At 36.0% G+C, this 18,213-nt stretch overlaps 1 protein-coding gene across 1 annotated transcript; it reads right to left on the bottom strand.

Moving 5' to 3' along the window:
* Window positions 1–8,828: 8,828 nt before the first annotated feature.
* LOC145629115 (protease Do-like 1, chloroplastic) lies at window positions 8,829–15,915 on the bottom strand. The gene is made up of 8 exons (XM_081681626.1): window positions 15,428–15,915; window positions 13,043–13,165; window positions 12,199–12,370; window positions 11,323–11,360; window positions 9,767–9,965; window positions 9,416–9,568; window positions 9,151–9,285; window positions 8,829–9,071 (listed from the first exon to the last, which is right to left on the bottom strand). The coding sequence occupies exons 1-8, from the start codon at window positions 15,841–15,843 to the stop codon at window positions 8,994–8,996; spliced, it is 1,314 nt and encodes a 437-aa protein (XP_081537752.1). The 5' UTR covers window positions 15,844–15,915; the 3' UTR covers window positions 8,829–8,993.
* Between the last annotated feature and the right edge of the window lie 2,298 nt (window positions 15,916–18,213).

Below are 18,213 nucleotides of genomic sequence, written 5' to 3'. Positions count from 1 at the left end.
GTTGATAGAGCATAAATCCCCCGGGCTAGCCACATACGTAGAACACGTACTATTGTGGCAAAATGGGTAAGCTAAAATGCATATGCATATGTGACAATGCCAATTAAATCACAGGAATATTTTTCAAGAATCTTTCAAGTCTCATCCACTTATCTCGATTAAATACCGATCACTCAAATCGATAAATAACCAAGAATCCTCCCCAGTGGAGTCGCCAAATTGTAGGCGTCGTTTGAAGTGCGCCTACGTTAAAAGCATGTGTGAATATGCTTGGCACTCATAGGAAGTGGGAATTGACATAATACGATTAGGGACAAGGAAAGTAGGGAGCCGCCAACAAGTTTTTAAGGAACTTGTAAACCGTTCACGGATCATAAAAAGGCAACCACGATAAGGGACAACGAAGGCAACAACGATTGACCCGTGAAGGTTACACCCCATTCATAATCCATGAGATTACTAACTCCATATGGTTCGGAACAACGAAAGGAGGATCGGCGATGATGGTACGAAGTGAGTCATGGAGTCACATTCGCCCGTATTGGCCTCTACTTGATTCTTATAGTGAAAAGTGATTCCTGCGATCTCAAAGGCATACAAACAAAATATTCAATTTGCTCCAAACTATTATTAGGCTAAATTGGTTTAATATTAATGCAACATATAATTCTAAAATATTGTGATCACTTGATTAAACAACAAGATTAAAAAGGATCCTAAACCGGTTGTCCAAATTATCTTATTAGACGTGATTTTCAATTACATATTCCCTTTAACATGCAATATGGTGATCATAAAAAATATAATAGAATAAACATTAATATTGGAAGAAATTTAACAATAAATTGTTAATCAAATCAAATAATAATAATAACCCTAATCATGATACTAGCAATAAGAATAAAAATAAGAGTGATTAAGTGATTAATTACTCACATTCCACTTTTCCTTGAATTGTTACATCATGAATAAACTGTTAGTAACTTCAATAAAAATATAAATCAAATAGAAATTAAATTAAATTAAACGGCTATTTCACCAAATGCCACTGAGTAATTTAAAAATTCACCAAATGCCATCGGACTTTTCAGAATTCACCAAATGCCATCCAATTTTTTAAAAATTCACCGAGTGCCATTAATGACCAACGGCCGTTAACTCCGTAGTCATTAGGGGTTAATCATGACACATGTCATGATATGATTGGACCATTTATCTTAATTCATAAAAATTAAAAAAAAAAACAAAAAATAAAAAAAAAATACCAAAATTTCCCAGCCACCTACCCACCACCGCTAAACCCTAGCCGCTCCCCTTATCTCGCCGGAAAACGGCCAGTCACCACCTTAACCACCAACAATCGGCCGGCCGGCCCTTAGGTGCCCCACCTGACCTACCGCCGACCCCAAAAACCTCCCACACAAACTGCTTCGACCCCATAAACCACCAACATCGAAATCGATCGCCTTGCCTCCGTCACCAAAATCGCCAAAATCAAGCACCCTATCTTTACCTCCGTCGCCAAAATCGCCGCTCCTTCCTTTCCCACCCTCGAAATCGGTCGTTTCGACGGTGGGAGAAGAGAGGAGGGGCGTTTTATTGGTGGTTTTTTGGGGTCGGGGCGACTGTACGAGTGGGTGGTTTTTGTGGTCGGGGCGGGCAGCGTGGGTGGTTTTGGGGGTCGGCGGTGGGTCAGGTGGGGGGCTAAAGGGTCGGCCGACCGATATTTGGTGGTTAAGGTGGTGGCCGGCCGTTTCCCGGCGAGTAAAGGGTGGGGCTTGGGTTTGGCGGTGGGGGGATGGCTGGGAAATTTTTTTGGTTTTTTTTTTTATTTTTAGTTTTTTTTATTTTTATTTTTTTTTAATTTTTAGTTTTTATTTTTTTTATTTTTATGAATTAAGATAAATTAACCAATTATATCATGACATGTGTCATGATTAACCCCTAATGACTAACGGAGTTAACGGCCGTTGGTCATTAATGGCACTCGGTGAATTTTTAAAAAACTGGATGGCATTTGGTGAATTCTGAAAAGTCCGATGGCATTTGGTGAATTTTTAAATTACTCAGTGGCATTTGGTGAAATAGCCGTAAATTAAAAGTAGATTTGATTTGGTCCAAACCCTCAGTTAATTCTACCTTTTCACGCCTTGGTTTAAGGACGGAACCTCGGGTCAAGTATGGATTCCTTGGAGTGCTTAAGGGAAGTGTTATGAAAGAATAGGGAGGCTAGTGTTTAGGCTAAAGAGGGAGAAGATAATAAACTTGTGATCAAGCTTGTTGATCATTGGAAAAGGGGTGATATGACCTCTATTTATAGGGAAAAAAAAATGGTCGAAGAATCAAGAAAAGATCGAGTTCGAATCGGATTAAAACTCTTGCGATAGACAGCAGTTTTTGCGGTTTTTGTTTTTATCATATCATTTGATCCAGAAATTGGAATAAGATGAATAAGATATAGTTGGAAATATCTTGAAGTCTAATTTCTAACCCAATTGGAATCAGATTAAAATATTTTATAGAATAAAAGATATGGCCGAAATAGTGAGACGGTATCAGTTTTGGATAGAGTTTGACATTTTATTCATATCTTTTCCGTTATAGCTCGAAATTGATATTATAATATATCATTGGAAAGATAATTTCAAGGGCTATCCAACCATATAAAATTATGGATAAAAACTATGAGGCACGAAAATAATATCTGTCTATCTTTGAATGTCTTTCAATTCGGATAGAAATAGGATTTTCAAAAAGAAAAGTTTTATTCAATTTCAAACTCTTTAATCTTATCTTTTCAAAACGGATAATTAAGATCTTTTAGAAACTTATAGAAGCTTCTAATTAATCCTAATTGGTTTAGAAATTGGATTAAATAATTTGGACCCTCCACATGATCATTGAGTCGTAGGTAAGGTGGGCTTAGGTTCGGTTTGGGCTCAGTTTAATATTTTGGCCATAACTTATTTGTTATAACTCGGATTTGGGCTTATAATATATCGTTGGAAAGCTCTTTTAAATCCCCTTCCAACTATTCAATCATTGGACCCAGATTATGGACCAAAATAAACTGAAAAAAATATTTTTATAAAAAGGACACGAAATGAATGATTTTAAAGGACACGAAATGAATTATTTTGGGTTTAAAGGCACGAAAAGAGGAAAATAAGTTATGGTTTGGGGAAATGGGCTAGAATTTGGGTTGGTTTATGAAATGGAAATATGGGTTTAAGCACTCCAAGAATAAATACTCAACCCGACCAATAATGGCGGTGAAAGGTGTTCATCATCGGGTTTGGTTTTGGGGAGACGTTTTTAGGTGTCTACACAATGCCATCTCCTTACATGGGGCACCTAGCTTATCTTTGTTCAACAAAACATTCTCAAGAGCATCTTTAGAAGTGAGAAAGTGCTCATGCATGGAAGACACAACATGATCAAGAGAGTCAATCATCATGCAATTTTCAAGAGAAGAAATTGGATATTTCATGCTTTCATTCAAATCGAATTCTATGGCCTCATCTCCTACCTTAAGGGAAATCTTTGCACACTTGACATCTATCATAGCACCCGAGGTAGCAAGAAAGGGTATACCTAGAATGATAAGAATGGTAGCATCTTCATCCATTTCTAGAACAACAAAATCCACCGGGAACACAAACTTCCCAACCCTCAATGGAACATCTACCACTTTACCTTTTGGAAACTTGATTGACCTATCGGCTAGTTGCAAGGTAATGTTAGAAGTTAAGAGTTCCCCTAGATCAAGTCTTTGATAAACCGAATATGGCATTAGGCTTACACTAGCTCCTAAGTCATATAAGGCATTATCAATTTGCATCTTATTAATAGCACAAGGGATGGAGAAGTTTCCGGGGTCTTTCAACTTGGGTGGCATTTTGTTCATGATGATCGCACTACAATTTTCAGTCAAGTTGATAGTCTCCACAACATCACAATTCCTCTTCCCACTCAAAATGTCTGAGGAATTTGGCATAGTTAGGCATTTGGTTGATCACATCGGTGAAAGGTAGAGAAAGGTGAAGTTGTTTGAGCATATCAATAAATCTCCCAAATTGCTCATCCAATTTGTGTCTCATGAATTTTTGGGGATAAGGGACCTTGGGTTTCACAATATCTTTCTCTACTCTCACCTCTCTTGGTGTCTCAACCACCACCTCGTCTAAAGATGTTTTATCTCCCTCATTCTCAACCAAAGCTTCCTTGGGGACCTCTTTGTCTTCACTCCTCCTAGGCAATCTCTCCTCAAGAACCTTACCACTCCTTGTAACAATAGCACTCACGGGTTTCTTGGGATCTAGGCCTTAAGGTAAAGAAGAAGGGCTTGCTTGGTCTTTCAAAGCATTAGCAAGTTGAGAAATTTCGTTTTCGAGCATTTTGTTATGGGTCATCATCTCATTGAATTTCTTGTCACTAACGGCCATGTATGTGTTCAACAACTTGGTTTGATTTTCAATAATTTCCTCCAAATTGGTACTAGAAGAAGAAGGTTGTGAATAGGAATTTTCACCTTGAGTCTTTGGAACAAATCCGTGTGGGGGACCTCTTTGAGAATTATTTTGAAAATTGCCCCTACCTTGATTGTTCCAATTACCCCTATTTTGATTTTGACCATAACCTTGATTATGGTTTCCACTGCCTTGGTTATGATTTCCTTAACTTTGGTTTTTATTACCATAATTTTGCTTTTGATTTTGACTACTATAACCTTGATTGTTATAGTTACCACGAGAACCTTGGTTCCCTTGATTCCTATAACCACCACCTTGGTTAAAGTTGTCAAAATTACCTTGGTTTTGGTAATTCCTATTCTATTGATCTCTTTGATTATCAAACCTTTTCACATTATTATTTGACACATAATTCACATGCTCACTCTCATTATTATCAAAATAATCACCAAATTCCAGATAAGCATGAGGGCAATTACAAGAGTCATGATCATAAGATCCACATGCATCACAAAACAAGCAACCACTAGGCATATTATTTGAGGAGGGAGGGGGGTTGAGAGTTAGAAAGAGTAACTCTCCCCTTAAATTGGGAGGGAAGATTCGAAGCTTGAGAAGAAGAGGAGCTTTCTAGCTTGGCCTTGATTGCGGTCATTTCTTTCTCCAAGTTTGTCATTTGTGACGATAAGTTGTTGATCGCATTTAAATGGTCTATAGAGTACACCGAAGAGCCACTCTTGCTAGTTGAATCCCTCTCACCATCTTGCCAATATCTATAGTACTTTACCACATCCTCAATAATGTCCACCACTTCTTCTTCCGTCCTATTCATTATGGGACCTCCGACTCCCCCATCAAGGCATGATTTGCCTTGCGGACTTAGGCCACCATAGAAAATTTGAATGACTTGATAGGTTGGAATTCCGTGGTGGGGACACTCCCTTTAATACTCTTTATACCTCTCCCATGCTTCGTAAAGGCTTTCATTAGGTCTTTTCTTGAACCCTTGAATCAAAGCTCTAGCCTCCGCCGTTTTCTTTTGTGGGTAGAATCGGGACAAGAATTCCTTGGTGACTTCGTCCCATGTTCTTAGGGAGTTTTGCTTTACCTCCTTATCCAACCACTCCAAGGCCCGGCCTATGAGAGAAAAGGGAAACAACTTTAGCCGGATGAACTTTTGAGAAACTCCATTCACTTTGATAGTTGCAATATTTTTCAAACTCCTTGAGATGGTTGAACGGACTCTCATTCTTAGCTCTGCTATATTGTCTCCTCTCGATCAAAGCGATCATAGCCGGCCTAATTTCAAAATCATTCGCCGGTGTTGTAGGTGGAGCAATTTCACTCTCAAACTTGTACGCACCGGGAATTCCCAGTTCTTTCAAAGCAACTCTTGGTTGTTCTCCCATGCTTAGTTCTTCTTCAAATCCTTCTTCACTTGAGGAACTAAACTCCAAGGATCGACTAGCATTTCTTCTCCTTGAAAGAGTCCTTTCGATTTCCGGGTCAAAAGGCACAATGGATCGATCACGAGCTCTATGCATGCAAAACTCAATGAAAATATTAGTAGCACGGCTACAAATGTAGCCTTCAGAAACAAAATCTTTTTGTATTTTTCAATTAAAGTGAAATAGACTCAACAACTAAAGCTAAGCACCAATATCACTCCCCGGCAACGGTGCCATTTTGATAGAGGAATAAACGAGTCGTCAATTGTCTATCCCAAAATCAAACACAATTTATAATATCATAAACAAACCTAATACAAGTATAAGGCAAGTATAGGGTCGAACCCAAAGGAGTGAGTCGGTATTAACTATAGCCTAAGTCAAGCTACTTCGAAGATTGTAGTGAGAAGATGGTTGGTACTATGGTAACAAAGCTAGACTAATCAAATAATTCAAGAAACTAAATACTAAGGATATAGGTTCCACATGAAAGTTCAATAAACATGCTAAATGATAGTTCATTCACTTGATTCAAGCATTGCAAAGGACAAACAATAGTAGCAATCAAGAGAATTCAAGAGCTATCTCCTAGAGGCCAAGCTAGGGGTCACTATGAATGGCTAATCAAGGAAATTCACAATCAAACTCAATCAATTAAAGCAATTCTCAAATTGATGGTTCATGTCATTAACAATTGCAATGCAATCTAGATTAATCTTATAGGTTGATCACTCCTAATATAATTAATCACATGCAAAACTATGTCAACCAATTTAATTGCAACAATTCAATCAATCAATGATCATCAACTAGCACAAATTATCAATCAAGCATGCTTCCCCTTTTCCCTAGCAACTAATCTACTCACTAATCATGGTGTAACTCAAGAACAAATCACTAGAAATAGCATTGATCATCATTCTAAATAAAAATCAAGAGAAAACAATATCAACTACAATATCAAATTCAAACCCAAGCAAATCAAACAATCAAATATGAAACTAAAACAAACAAGTAAAGAGATGAACTAAAAGAAGAGATTCTCACTAATATTAATGATTGAAGATGAAGAAATCCAAGCACAATTGATCCAATGTTGAAATAAAAATCCAAAACCAAGAACTTCTCTCTAACTTCTCTCTCTAAAACTAAGCTAATGAAAATTATCTAAAAGTTGGTTTTCAAAAAGGAATTACAAGTGTATTTATAGGTAAAGAAGGAAAACGTAATCCCCGCGCCCTCTCTATGAAACCCCTCGCCCTCGGGGAAATGGGTACGGAACCCATAACAAACTCCGCGGGCTATCTGGGCAACACCCGCGCTCGCGGCAAGGGCGCGACAAATCCCCTGCTCCCAAAGGGTGATCAGAGGGCCGCGGTCTCTCTAATCTGGAGCGGTCTCTCCAATCTACCCGCGCCCGCGGGGAGCCCGCGGAGAGTTCCTGGTCGAAATTGGCCAATTTGGTGCAAACGAGCCAGCGTCCGTGGCCTTCAATACCCGCGCCCGCAGCAACCTGGCAGGACTTGATGCCCTCTCCAAGCCCTCTCCAAGTCGATTGCTTCCTCCTTGCTTAGTCAATATAGCTCATCTTGATCCCCTTGCAAAGACAACTCCTAGGTACCTACAAGAACAAACAAAGGAAAGGAAAAAAAGGGAAAAAAAGGCGAAATAAAAGGAAAACACGAAGAAAACACGAAAAACACAAAGAAAGAAAGAAATAAAGGAACTAAAGGAAAAAAGACCAAAAATAAGATAAGAAAGCATGAAAAAGAGATGAAATCATCCTAAAAGGCTACCCTATGAGTGCCATAAACAGTTTTAGAGAGAGAAAGTGAAGGATTTCAATGGTGATTGAGAGATTGAAAATACAAGTGTGACAATTGTGTTCAAGATCTTCTCTATTATCAATGAGTATTCTTAACTCTATCTCACCTTATTGCTTTATTCAATTTCATGTTTGTTTGAATTGATTTTGATGTTTGATGCTTGTTTAGTGTAATTGTTCTTGATATTTTGTGAATTCTTGATTTCTTTAGTTGATTGTTGATTAGATGATGATGTTAGAGTAATTGTTGGCTAGGAATTGGGTGAAACTTGTATGATTGATTAATTGTGATTAATTTGGAAATTGTGTTGATTGATTGTTGAGATTAAAGCGATTAATGAAGGTTTGCATGTGTGTAATTCCATTAGGCCTCGAGAATTATGCTAGATTGCATTGTAATTGCTAATGACACGAACAATTGATTTAATAATTGCAATTATCAATTGGTTTTGATTGTGATTCTCTTAGTTTGTTATTTATAGTGAAAACTAGCTTAACAATTAGGAGATAGCTCTTTGATTCCAATTGATTGCTCTTACCATTAGTCTTCACAACCTTTGATTGGCATGCTCTTCCAAGTTGTTACAATTGACATGATTACTTGTTGATCCCCGTTCCTAGTGTTTTATTTCCTTGGTTACTTGTTTTGTTAGTCGTTAGTTTCCTCTCTTACCTTCGTCTTCGACCTAGCTTAGGCGCATAATTAAAAGTGCTTGAACATTACCGTTCCTTTGGGTTCGACCCTTGACTTGCCTCTATACTCGTATTTAGGTTTGTTAAGTGTTTATAAATTTAGTTTGACCGAGGGGAAGATAGATAACGACCTAGTTTTCCACTCGTCAAGCTCTGTTCCGCAGTTGAATTTGGGTCATCATGTGGGAGATATTTCAGTGGCTTAGATCTGGAAGAAATTTGACACCTTGTGTCTTGGTTCTCTATTTGCAGTCTTCACAAGGTTTCCAGAGTTACAGTGGCTCATGCACATTACTTGGCTGGCTTAGCTCGTACATGTCATCTTCTTTGTTTTCGCTTTTAGTTTGTTGTTTATTTGTTATTTTTCTTTATATAAAAAAATAATAATAATAATAATAATAATAATAAATTAAATAAAAAAAAAAAAGCATCATTCAAGGACAATTACCACTAATGGCCAGTTCCCAATTTACATTACATGATACATGATTACCACCAAATGGCCATTTCGCAAATTTACATGGCATACATTATACAAGGAAATCCTAAAAGTAACTATGACTCATCGGGTTTTGGTTCGAGGATAACAGGTATTTTCTCTTGGTGATCACCTCGCAAAACTTCCACAGTCACCTAGAAGATGAGACAATAAGTTTCTACTAGAATATAATAGATGAGGATTCAATATAGGGTGACCATATTAGAAGCATACCTTATCCCCTACTTTGCAGGTGTCAAGAATTCTGTACAAATCGCTACCATTACTAACTTTCTTGCCATTCACTGATGTTATTATATCCCCAAGAATAAGTCGTCCATAGGCATCACGTTTTGTAGATAAAAGGCCCTGTAGTAACACAAGAACAACCTAAGTCAAATTCCACCAATAAAATGCAACTGTCTTTCAGCAGCTCAAGTGGAATGCTTGAAGCACAATGGTATTTATCAGTGTAAGTTAACAATTATCAGAAATATACCGCTTTGCCAGCAGGACCTTCTGGTGGAGCATCTAGCACGAGCACTCCACTAACTCCTAGTTGCTCCACTGATTGATCTGGGGCAAATTTAATGCCCAGGATCGGTCTTGTAACTTTCCCATATTTGACAAGCTGATCTACGATGCCACCAACCTGAAAATTAAATAACAAAAGATAAGTCAGCCTTTTCTACCTCCACGCTTTACCTTGAGAGAAAAGGTAAATAATAAATAAAGGAAGAAAAAAATTGAAAGAATATAATAACACAAGTGATTAGATTTCAAGCAATGCCTCCTGTCCCCCCCAAAAAAAACCCTCCAGATCCTGACAAAGGCAGAGGTGAAAACCTACAGTATCAACAGGGATTGAAAAACCAACACCAGAAGATGCACCAGAAGGAGAGTATATAGCAGTATTTATCCCGATGAGATTGCCAGAACTATCTAGAAGTGGACCTCCACTGTTACCAGGATTTATAGCAGCATCAGTCTGTATAACATCCTGGATTGGACGTCCTGTTGCAGCAGAGCTGATTTCCCTTCTGAGCCCACTACATTAAACACATAGAAAGTGGTCACATGAGTAGCCTTTTTAGCTTCCAAAATGATATCTCTAAAGCGCGTCAAAATACTGCAACTTGCAGGTTTTTAGTAAAAGCATAAAAAGTAAAAAACTTGTGATTTTAGCTAAGAAAGAGAAATAAAAACTTTAGATTCATTGAATTGCAGTTTTATTTGGCCAGATAGATTAAGTAGTAGCTCAGGTTGCAATCAAGATGACAATCAAAATACAATGGAAGCACACTTTTATAGCAGCATGAATTGATAAATTTTACACTATAACTTCATCATTTTATGATTCTAGAGTTTTGGACCATATGCTTACAGTTATGTTAAATATACTACCTGTTTACAACTACAACCATTTTATACTTGGTCCATGCTTTGTCTAATCTACCCATGGTTTTAATAATGTATGAGGTACCCTAATAGTCTAGAAAATTCACTCCATACCTTTAAAACTATAAAATTTCATTCAAATCTTAAATATTACAAGGTGAATTATTGTATCTATAAGGTTGCTTCGCAATTTTTTAAAACCACAAGGGTAACTCATTTACCAAAAAAAAAAAAAAGAACCCTTTTCAGGAAGATTTCAAGTCCAACAATTGCACCACAGTCCTTTGAAAACCTAAGAGGTCTCTAGGGAGTAGTTTTGTTTTTGTTTTTTCTTCTTTTTTTTTTTCGGGTTGTTTCACATCAGATTTGCAATCTTTGTATTAATTTCTTATTGTTACTAATTGTTATCCCTTTGTCTACTCTCATAATTTCATTCACATTAAACCACTTTTGGCCTACCCCAACCCCCTATGAAAGCTACGCATTTTTATTATATTGTTTAGTAAATATGCATGCTAAAGCCAATTTGGAGATAGTATTGAAGATAGTAAATATGCACCTTTTATGGTTATTGTGTAAGAAAATAAGGGTTAAAAACATTAGCAGTGCCCAAAGTACGGATATAATTATTTCTTACAAAATAACAACAGACTCAATATGAATAGGCTTTAAAAAGAGTGTATTTTAAAACACATGTTACTGGGCTTTGGCCCATCTTAGAGGCTTACTTTTCACATAAAGACAATAATCCTACATAAAAGAGCATTCACGCAATAAACATCAATAAAATTTTATGCCTGGTCACTAAAAGAAGTATCTGATGAGTGACATCTCAACTTTAATTGTAGTACGGAGTATAATTTACACTATAGCTGGGAATTACTCCACACAAATAAACTCTCAGTAGTTAAGGAAAAATATCCAATTATAGGAATCATTTCTTACTTATCTACCTTCCCCAAAGCCAAGCCCAAACCTTCGAGCTATTCAACGCAAAAAATTAATTACCTTATAACACCTGTTGTCAGCGTATGGTCAAGTCCAAACTGCATATATTCATTAAATATACAGATATTAGTGAACAAATGTACTTCATAATAACATATTTACTCATAAAATACTAATAGATTATGTAAGCTGACATTAACTTTTGCAAGACCTATCCGCAGGGTATTTTAGGAATCTTTAGGGACTTATAAAAGCCAACTAACAGATAATTAGGATTAATAAGAGGCCATATCTGTATTATTTGGAACATTTGCAGCCCTTAGAGCCAAACAATGATTAAGAAGATAAAGGGCACAACTTTAATCTAATGAAACTATAGACAAGTGATCATCATTAAATGCACTACACCAGAAATAGAACTTTTACATTTAAAAAAAAAGGGATAAAATGCAAAGTTGAAATGTAAAACAAGTTTTTACTATTTAAATTTATTTACTTTATTGTTTGCTCTGTATTTATTTTTTCATTATCATTGTTTGTAGATGCTTGCAGCATACAATCATTTCTTGCATTCTACAGGAATGGAGATTAGATAGAAATTTTAGTCAACAAATATTTGGTAAAACATACAAGATTGTAGAATACTTAAAAGCCTATCACCAATTCAATATATGACAGGAAATTTGAAACTATATATAGATTTATTTATTTATTTTTTTTTTATTTTTTTTTTTGAAGGGAGGAAATTTGAAACTACTCTATCCAGCAAAAACAGAGATGAGTACATGTCATCAAAAGCCCTCTCAACAGAATCATGAAAAGCAATGTTAACAACCAAAAAGGCAAAGACCATCACTTTTTGGCTTTTTGCTGCACAATAGGTCAAATAACTTACAGAGTTCCCCTATATCAAAATAAAGAACAAAAAAAACTTACTGGATTTCCAATAGCAAAGACTTTCTGACCAACAAGCAAGTCTGCAGAGACACCAATAGGTACTGGTCTCAATTTATCTTTAGGTACATCAATGCGCAATACGGCAACATCTTTGTCTTGGTCATACCCAACAACTTTGGCCTCGTAAGTAGATTGGTCAGCAAGAGTGACCCTGTAAGTCACTAGCAACATTTTAAATCTAAAAATTTCATATATCAACTGAAAATGATAATCAAAGTATTGCAAAACAAGCTAGCCTGCACAGAGCTTAAGTAGGGGATGAAGGAACCGGTCGAAGGGATGTTTTCATACAAAGTAGCCAATGAGAATGTGACCTGTGCCCCTTCACTCAACTTTGCTTTGGGGGGAATGTCTGTGGGCTGAGGGATTGGTGTTTCCTTAACCCTCATTCACTCAAAGTTGATATATTATATTAAAGATTCCCTCATTCACTCAACCTTGATATATTATATTAAAGATTCCCTCATTCACTCAACCTTGATATATTATATTAAAGATTCCCTCATTCACTCAACGTTGATACATTATATTCTCCAGTTCAATATATAAAAGGGTAACACCTACATATACATAGTACATCCAAAGAACATACTCCCTCTCTCTCTCAATAATTATGCAGGATCTGAAATTTAATATTGGAAAAACGAAATAGAAAATTCAGGACTGCTACTGGCCTCTGGGATGAAGAGGTAGCACTCATAGCAGCATCAACTAAAGAAAATTAGATAGTACTTTCAAATGATAGAATACAAAAGAATCCAAAAAAGGTAAGCAGGGCTGTGACTTTACAGGGAACATTGCACAACAGAATTGGGTAACAAACCTGAGATCAGAAGCACCACGAATCACATGATAATTGGTGACTATGTGACCTTCTGTATCCCAAATAAAGCCTGATCCAGACCCCTGAGGAACCTCTAACACATCCAATGTAAACGCATCCTGTCTATTTTCACAAGCCATTACAAAATTCATAACCATCAATTTTTAACAACCTAGAAAACTAAATCCAATGTAAACTCATGCAACTGTTACATTGATAGATTGAAATTAAACCTACATTTAAGGGTGATTCGATATTGCTTTTAAATGGTCAGTACACTTTTATTATTCAGATTATGGGTTGTCTAAAGAAGTAACTAAAACAATAAATGTTCAGCAATTTAACTGATTGACTAATTTTCTAAGTCATCAAGGGGCTCCATACAAAATTTTGGATCAGTGTCTTTTATGGAAACTTTCTTGGTTTTATGATTGGGATATAACTTGCTATAACTATCACTTCAACTGTACAAAAATCATTGTTGCCATGATAAGATAATTTGAACTAATAAAGCAGCAGTCAAACTTTTAATGAAAAGCATATGTTTTACAGAATTTTAATGTCTGAAACTAAGATCCACTTAAGAGACTGTGTGCGTACAAAGTATGAAGGTCCTGGACCTCCTAGTATGGGGTTGAATACAATGCAGAATAAACTAAAACTCCAAAGCGACTCTAGAAACTGTAAAAAAAAAATAGATTTGAGATACCTACATCATAAAACAGACTTAATATAGTTGACAACGGTTTCAACCCTTAGCACAACTTCAGCAATACAAATACCTGTAGCCAATTAATGTCCATAGCCACTAACTCAATTTTAGTATACACTATTATCTTAGACACTACTTTGCCGATTTCTAACCCTTGTAGCTTCCTCAAGACCTCGACGAGCAGACAAAAATTGCACGGAACAAAGATCCTTTCTTCAACACAACCCCCAACCCTAATAAGAGTCCACTAAACTATATACTACCTCAGTACCTCCATTTCATATTATTTACAATTTTAGAATATTTTATATCTCATAAATAATACCTCAAAGTTGCGAATAATATCAAACGGAGGTAGTATTTTTTGAAGTGCCCAAGTATTAAGCGTCCGACATATATACATTATATGCCAAATGAAGAGTCCAATAACAAAATAAATGCATGTTCTTCTATGTTCAAGTTAAGTTTGACACATATATAGTCTACTTTGTTCTATTTTCTAACAAAAACTTTTGTATACACCCGCTTTACACTAATTTTACTGTACATCGAGCAGTATAAGGGTAATTTTTACCTAATTTTAGGGTAACTTTTTGCCTTTTTATGGGTAACTTTTAACATAATACAATTTTTATATAAATAGACAATAAGAAAAGTTTTATAATGGTAATTTTTTTTTTGAATAACAAAAATATTTCATTAATTAAAAGTCATACGAAATCTACAATAGAGATTCGACGTTAACAAATACATAAGATATTGAATCAAATAGAATTTTCCTTCATAAAAACTACGATCGTCGAGTAGATCTTGCACTGCGGAGCATCTCCCGCTTATATCGCTGAAAATTACAGCCTTGTTGGAGAGACAATCTAACGATCCTTTGTAGCCGTGAAGATGTTTTCCTTCTGATTCATCTGTTCGTATTCGAAAACTTGATAACTTTTTCACTAACGAAATAATTGCACGACAATCCATTAGATCTGCTACCATGGATTCAAAACTAAGAAATTTCTCCCTCGAAAAGAGGAAATAAACTTTGTCTTTCGAAAGAGGTCGAAAAACCCTTGTCTTTCGAAGGAGATCGGAAACCCTTTCTTTCGAGGGAGAAAAGTTCCTCCCAAAAGGAGTAAGCATTATTATAAACCTAAAAAAACAATAAAGAAACAAGGATTGGGGCTTTCCACCGATTAAAATCGATGGAAGCCCCCCTTCAAAATTCAACAATGGAGGCTAGGGTTTTGGAGAGACAGGAAGGAGGAGAGAGAAAAAGCTTATAAATTGTTTATTAGGTATCTACATTTATTATAATGGTAATTTAATTACATTTAATCACTAATAATTGATTTTTAGTTATTTAAGATGTGATTCTTTACTAATAATTTTTATTTGTATTGGATTACTTTTATGCATATTAGGGTAACTTTTATTTATTTTAGGGGTAACTTTTAATCGATCTACTATACACCCGACTTTTTTTAAAGTTTGTAATTTTCTAAATACCCAAAATCTATTGCGAACTTAAAGGAATAAAACAAAGTATTTAGATTTCCTTGCAACAAAACTATCAATACTGGAAACTTGCTTTAAATGTAATTGTTCATAAATTTCCAATTAAAGCTGCCAATATTTTCTTTAAACAAAAATAAAATAATAGCAAAATTAAAGCATACTTAGTAGCCAGATTGGTGATGTAAACAACAGAGGGTGTATTCTCTTGGAAAAGACGAACAGTAGCGAGCTCATCTGTTTGCAACTTCCGTGGTGTGCTGACCACAAACGCCAATGCCGGGTGAACATCGGCCACAATAAGTGAGAACGACAAAGCCAATGAAGTGCATACCACAAAGAGTGAATCCAATGTTGAGGCAATTGAGGATTTACAGGAGGTTGAATCTTGCTTAATTGAGAAGAATGATAATTGGGATTCTCTTATTATCTTTGGTATTCGATTAGCCCGAGTTTTGAAGGGAATGATATTGTTGTTACAACTGGTATTTCTATTGCAAGTGATAGTATTCTTGGTTTGATTTCTGGTGAAGCAGAAAGAGGAATAGGCAATCGTAGTTGTAGCAGCCATCTCTTGCATTGATGACAAGTGCCTTCTGGAGATTGTTTTGCTTTTTTTTAGTGGGGAGTTGCTTGCTTCTTGTACTTGTGGACTTGTGGTCATCATTCCTCTTCTTGTAGCTTCGGCAATACGAGGACTTTTTTTATACTCCCTCCGTGTTTTTTTTTTAAGTGATACATATTGACCGGCACATAGTTTTAGGCAATTTAATTGACTTAAATAAAATAAGAGGTCTATTCAAAAAATAAATAAATAAATAAATAAAATAAGAGGTAAGTGGGGTAGTGGAGTATTAAAAAATTGTTAAAGAAAGATAGTGGAATTAATAGTTTATTGAAAAGTAATGAATGTGAGAATAAAGATATAATAAAAAAGTAGTAGTGGGTTTGGGTGGGGGCCATGAGAGCAAAGATATATAATATTTTAATGTATTGTTTTGCCAAAAAAGGAAATGTATCACTTAAAAAAACACGGCCGGAAATGGAAAATGTATCACTTAAAAAAACACGGAGGGAGTATATTTTTTTAGAAAAATTGAAAATAATAACCTCACCTTTACCATATCTTTTCTATTTGGAAAATTTGTCTGGAAGAGACTTATATCTTCACTCTTTTGTATGGAAGGACCTTATATGTTCAAAGTGGTCTAAAAGGACCTTGTAAGTATGTTTTGTTGTTTAGAGGGACCTTGACGCCGGATTTCGGTGTTTGACTTTTTTTACTCCGGCGTTGACCATTCACATGACTTAAAAAATCACCCTCCCTCTTATTTTTTTTTTTCCCTTTTCCCTCCAAATCACATTCTCTCTCTTTTGTTCCCCAAAATTTTTCCCCAAATTGTTTCTCTTTCCTAACGAAACAAGCTGACTAAATCAAATCAATTGGATTTCCTTAATTTTCGAAGAAATTCAAGCAAGGAGCGTTCGATTAAGTCCTTTTCGCATCAGGTGAGAACAATTCGTACAATATTTTTCCCCAATCCCATTGTTTTAAGCCTAAGTTTAGTTGTTTGTAAAATTAGGGTTTATAACTCAATTGGTTCTAAAATCATGTTTTTTTGGTTGTTTAAGGATGTTTTCGACTAAAAGGAAGTTATCAAAGTGCAATTGTGGTGGCTTGTATGGAAAATGAGAAGATAAGGTTGATTGATGAACATGAGAACTCGAAGAACTAGATGATGAGGAGCAAGGAAGGTGTTCATAAAACTTTGATCAGGACTGAAATTGGGGATTGATGTTGATTTGTGTAATTTTGTCTATTCTTTGTAGTTTGATTGTGGTGAAGTTATGTGTTTCATGAGGAGAGAAACAATTTGGGGGAAAATTCTGAGCATATAATGTGAATTGGAGGGAAAAGGTGAAAAAAAAAAGAGGGAGGGTGATTTTTTTAAGTCATGTGATAGTCACATGACTGGTCAAAGCCTGAGTAAAAAAAGTCATACATCGGAATATGACGTCAAGGTACCTCTAGACAACAAAACATATTTATAAGGTCTTCTTAGACCAATTTGAACATATTAGGTCCTTCTAGACAAAAGAGTGAAGATATAAGTCCCTTCCAGACAAATTTTCCTTTCTATTTTGGTTATAAATTTTGGTAAAAATGGTCCCTATTAATTTTTTTTTTTCCAAAATTCATTTAAATGATTTTCTACATTATTAAAAATTATTTATGGAAATTGGAAAATAATTTTAGAATTCAAAAAACAAAATTTCAGCCACCCTTTTTACCAGCCCCACCCTGCTATGACCACTGACGACCGCCAATAGCTGCCGGACATGGCCGACCACCGCCCTAACTTCTGGCGACCATATTTCCGGCGTTCTAACTTGCTGATGACCACCAACCAAGCTATCTAAACTTCCGTCAACCCGATTATAACCCGAAACACCACGAAATCAGCTTCACCATCCCGGCTAGCCGCACCACTGCCGACGATTCGTCCCTCTCCCTTTCCCCTTACCGCAGAACCGCTGGCGCCGCCCACGAAACCCACTCTAAACTGCCGGCCAAACCCAAACTTTGACCCAAAACCCCAAGAACCTCAGTAGGGGTATGTCGCCGGCGACTTGGGGAGATTTGTAGGCGGCGACGATCTGGGGAGATTTTTGGGCGGTGGCCAAGGTGAGGGGAGGGGTTGGCCTGCCGGTGATGGTGATTCTTGCCTATTTTTTCCCCCTTTTTTAAATCTATTTTTTCTAGGAACTTTAATTAATGTAGTTATTGTTGTTGTTATGATTATTTTTTTTGTAAGAAAGTGGTTATTGTTATTATTAGTATTGTTATTGTTGTTAATCTTGTTATGGCCATGAATTAAATTTTTAATTAATTATTATTGTTGTTATTGTTTTTTTGTTTTTAGAAAAAGTTATTATTAGGTATATCATA

This window comes from Chenopodium album, chromosome 4 (genome assembly GCF_948465745.1).
Source record: "Chenopodium album chromosome 4, dcCheAlbu1.1, whole genome shotgun sequence".
Taxonomy (NCBI): domain Eukaryota; kingdom Viridiplantae; phylum Streptophyta; class Magnoliopsida; order Caryophyllales; family Amaranthaceae; genus Chenopodium; species Chenopodium album.
The sequence above is the reverse complement of the archived record's forward strand: the minus strand, read 5'-3'. Positions and strand labels throughout refer to the sequence as shown.

Bases quoted from the DNA above. Each gene is read 5' to 3' on its own strand.
- LOC145629115 (XM_081681626.1), bottom strand. From the start codon at position 15,843: ATGCAAGAGATGGCTGCTACAACTACGATTGCCTATTCCTCTTTCTGC. The intron at 9,286-9,415 runs GTATATTTCTGA...GTGTTACTACAG, and splicing joins AAGGTCCTGCTGGCAAAGCG to GGCCTTTTATCTACAAAACG. The intron at 9,072-9,150 runs GTATGCTTCTAA...CTCATCTTCTAG, and splicing joins CCTGCAAAGTAGGGGATAAG to GTGACTGTGGAAGTTTTGCG.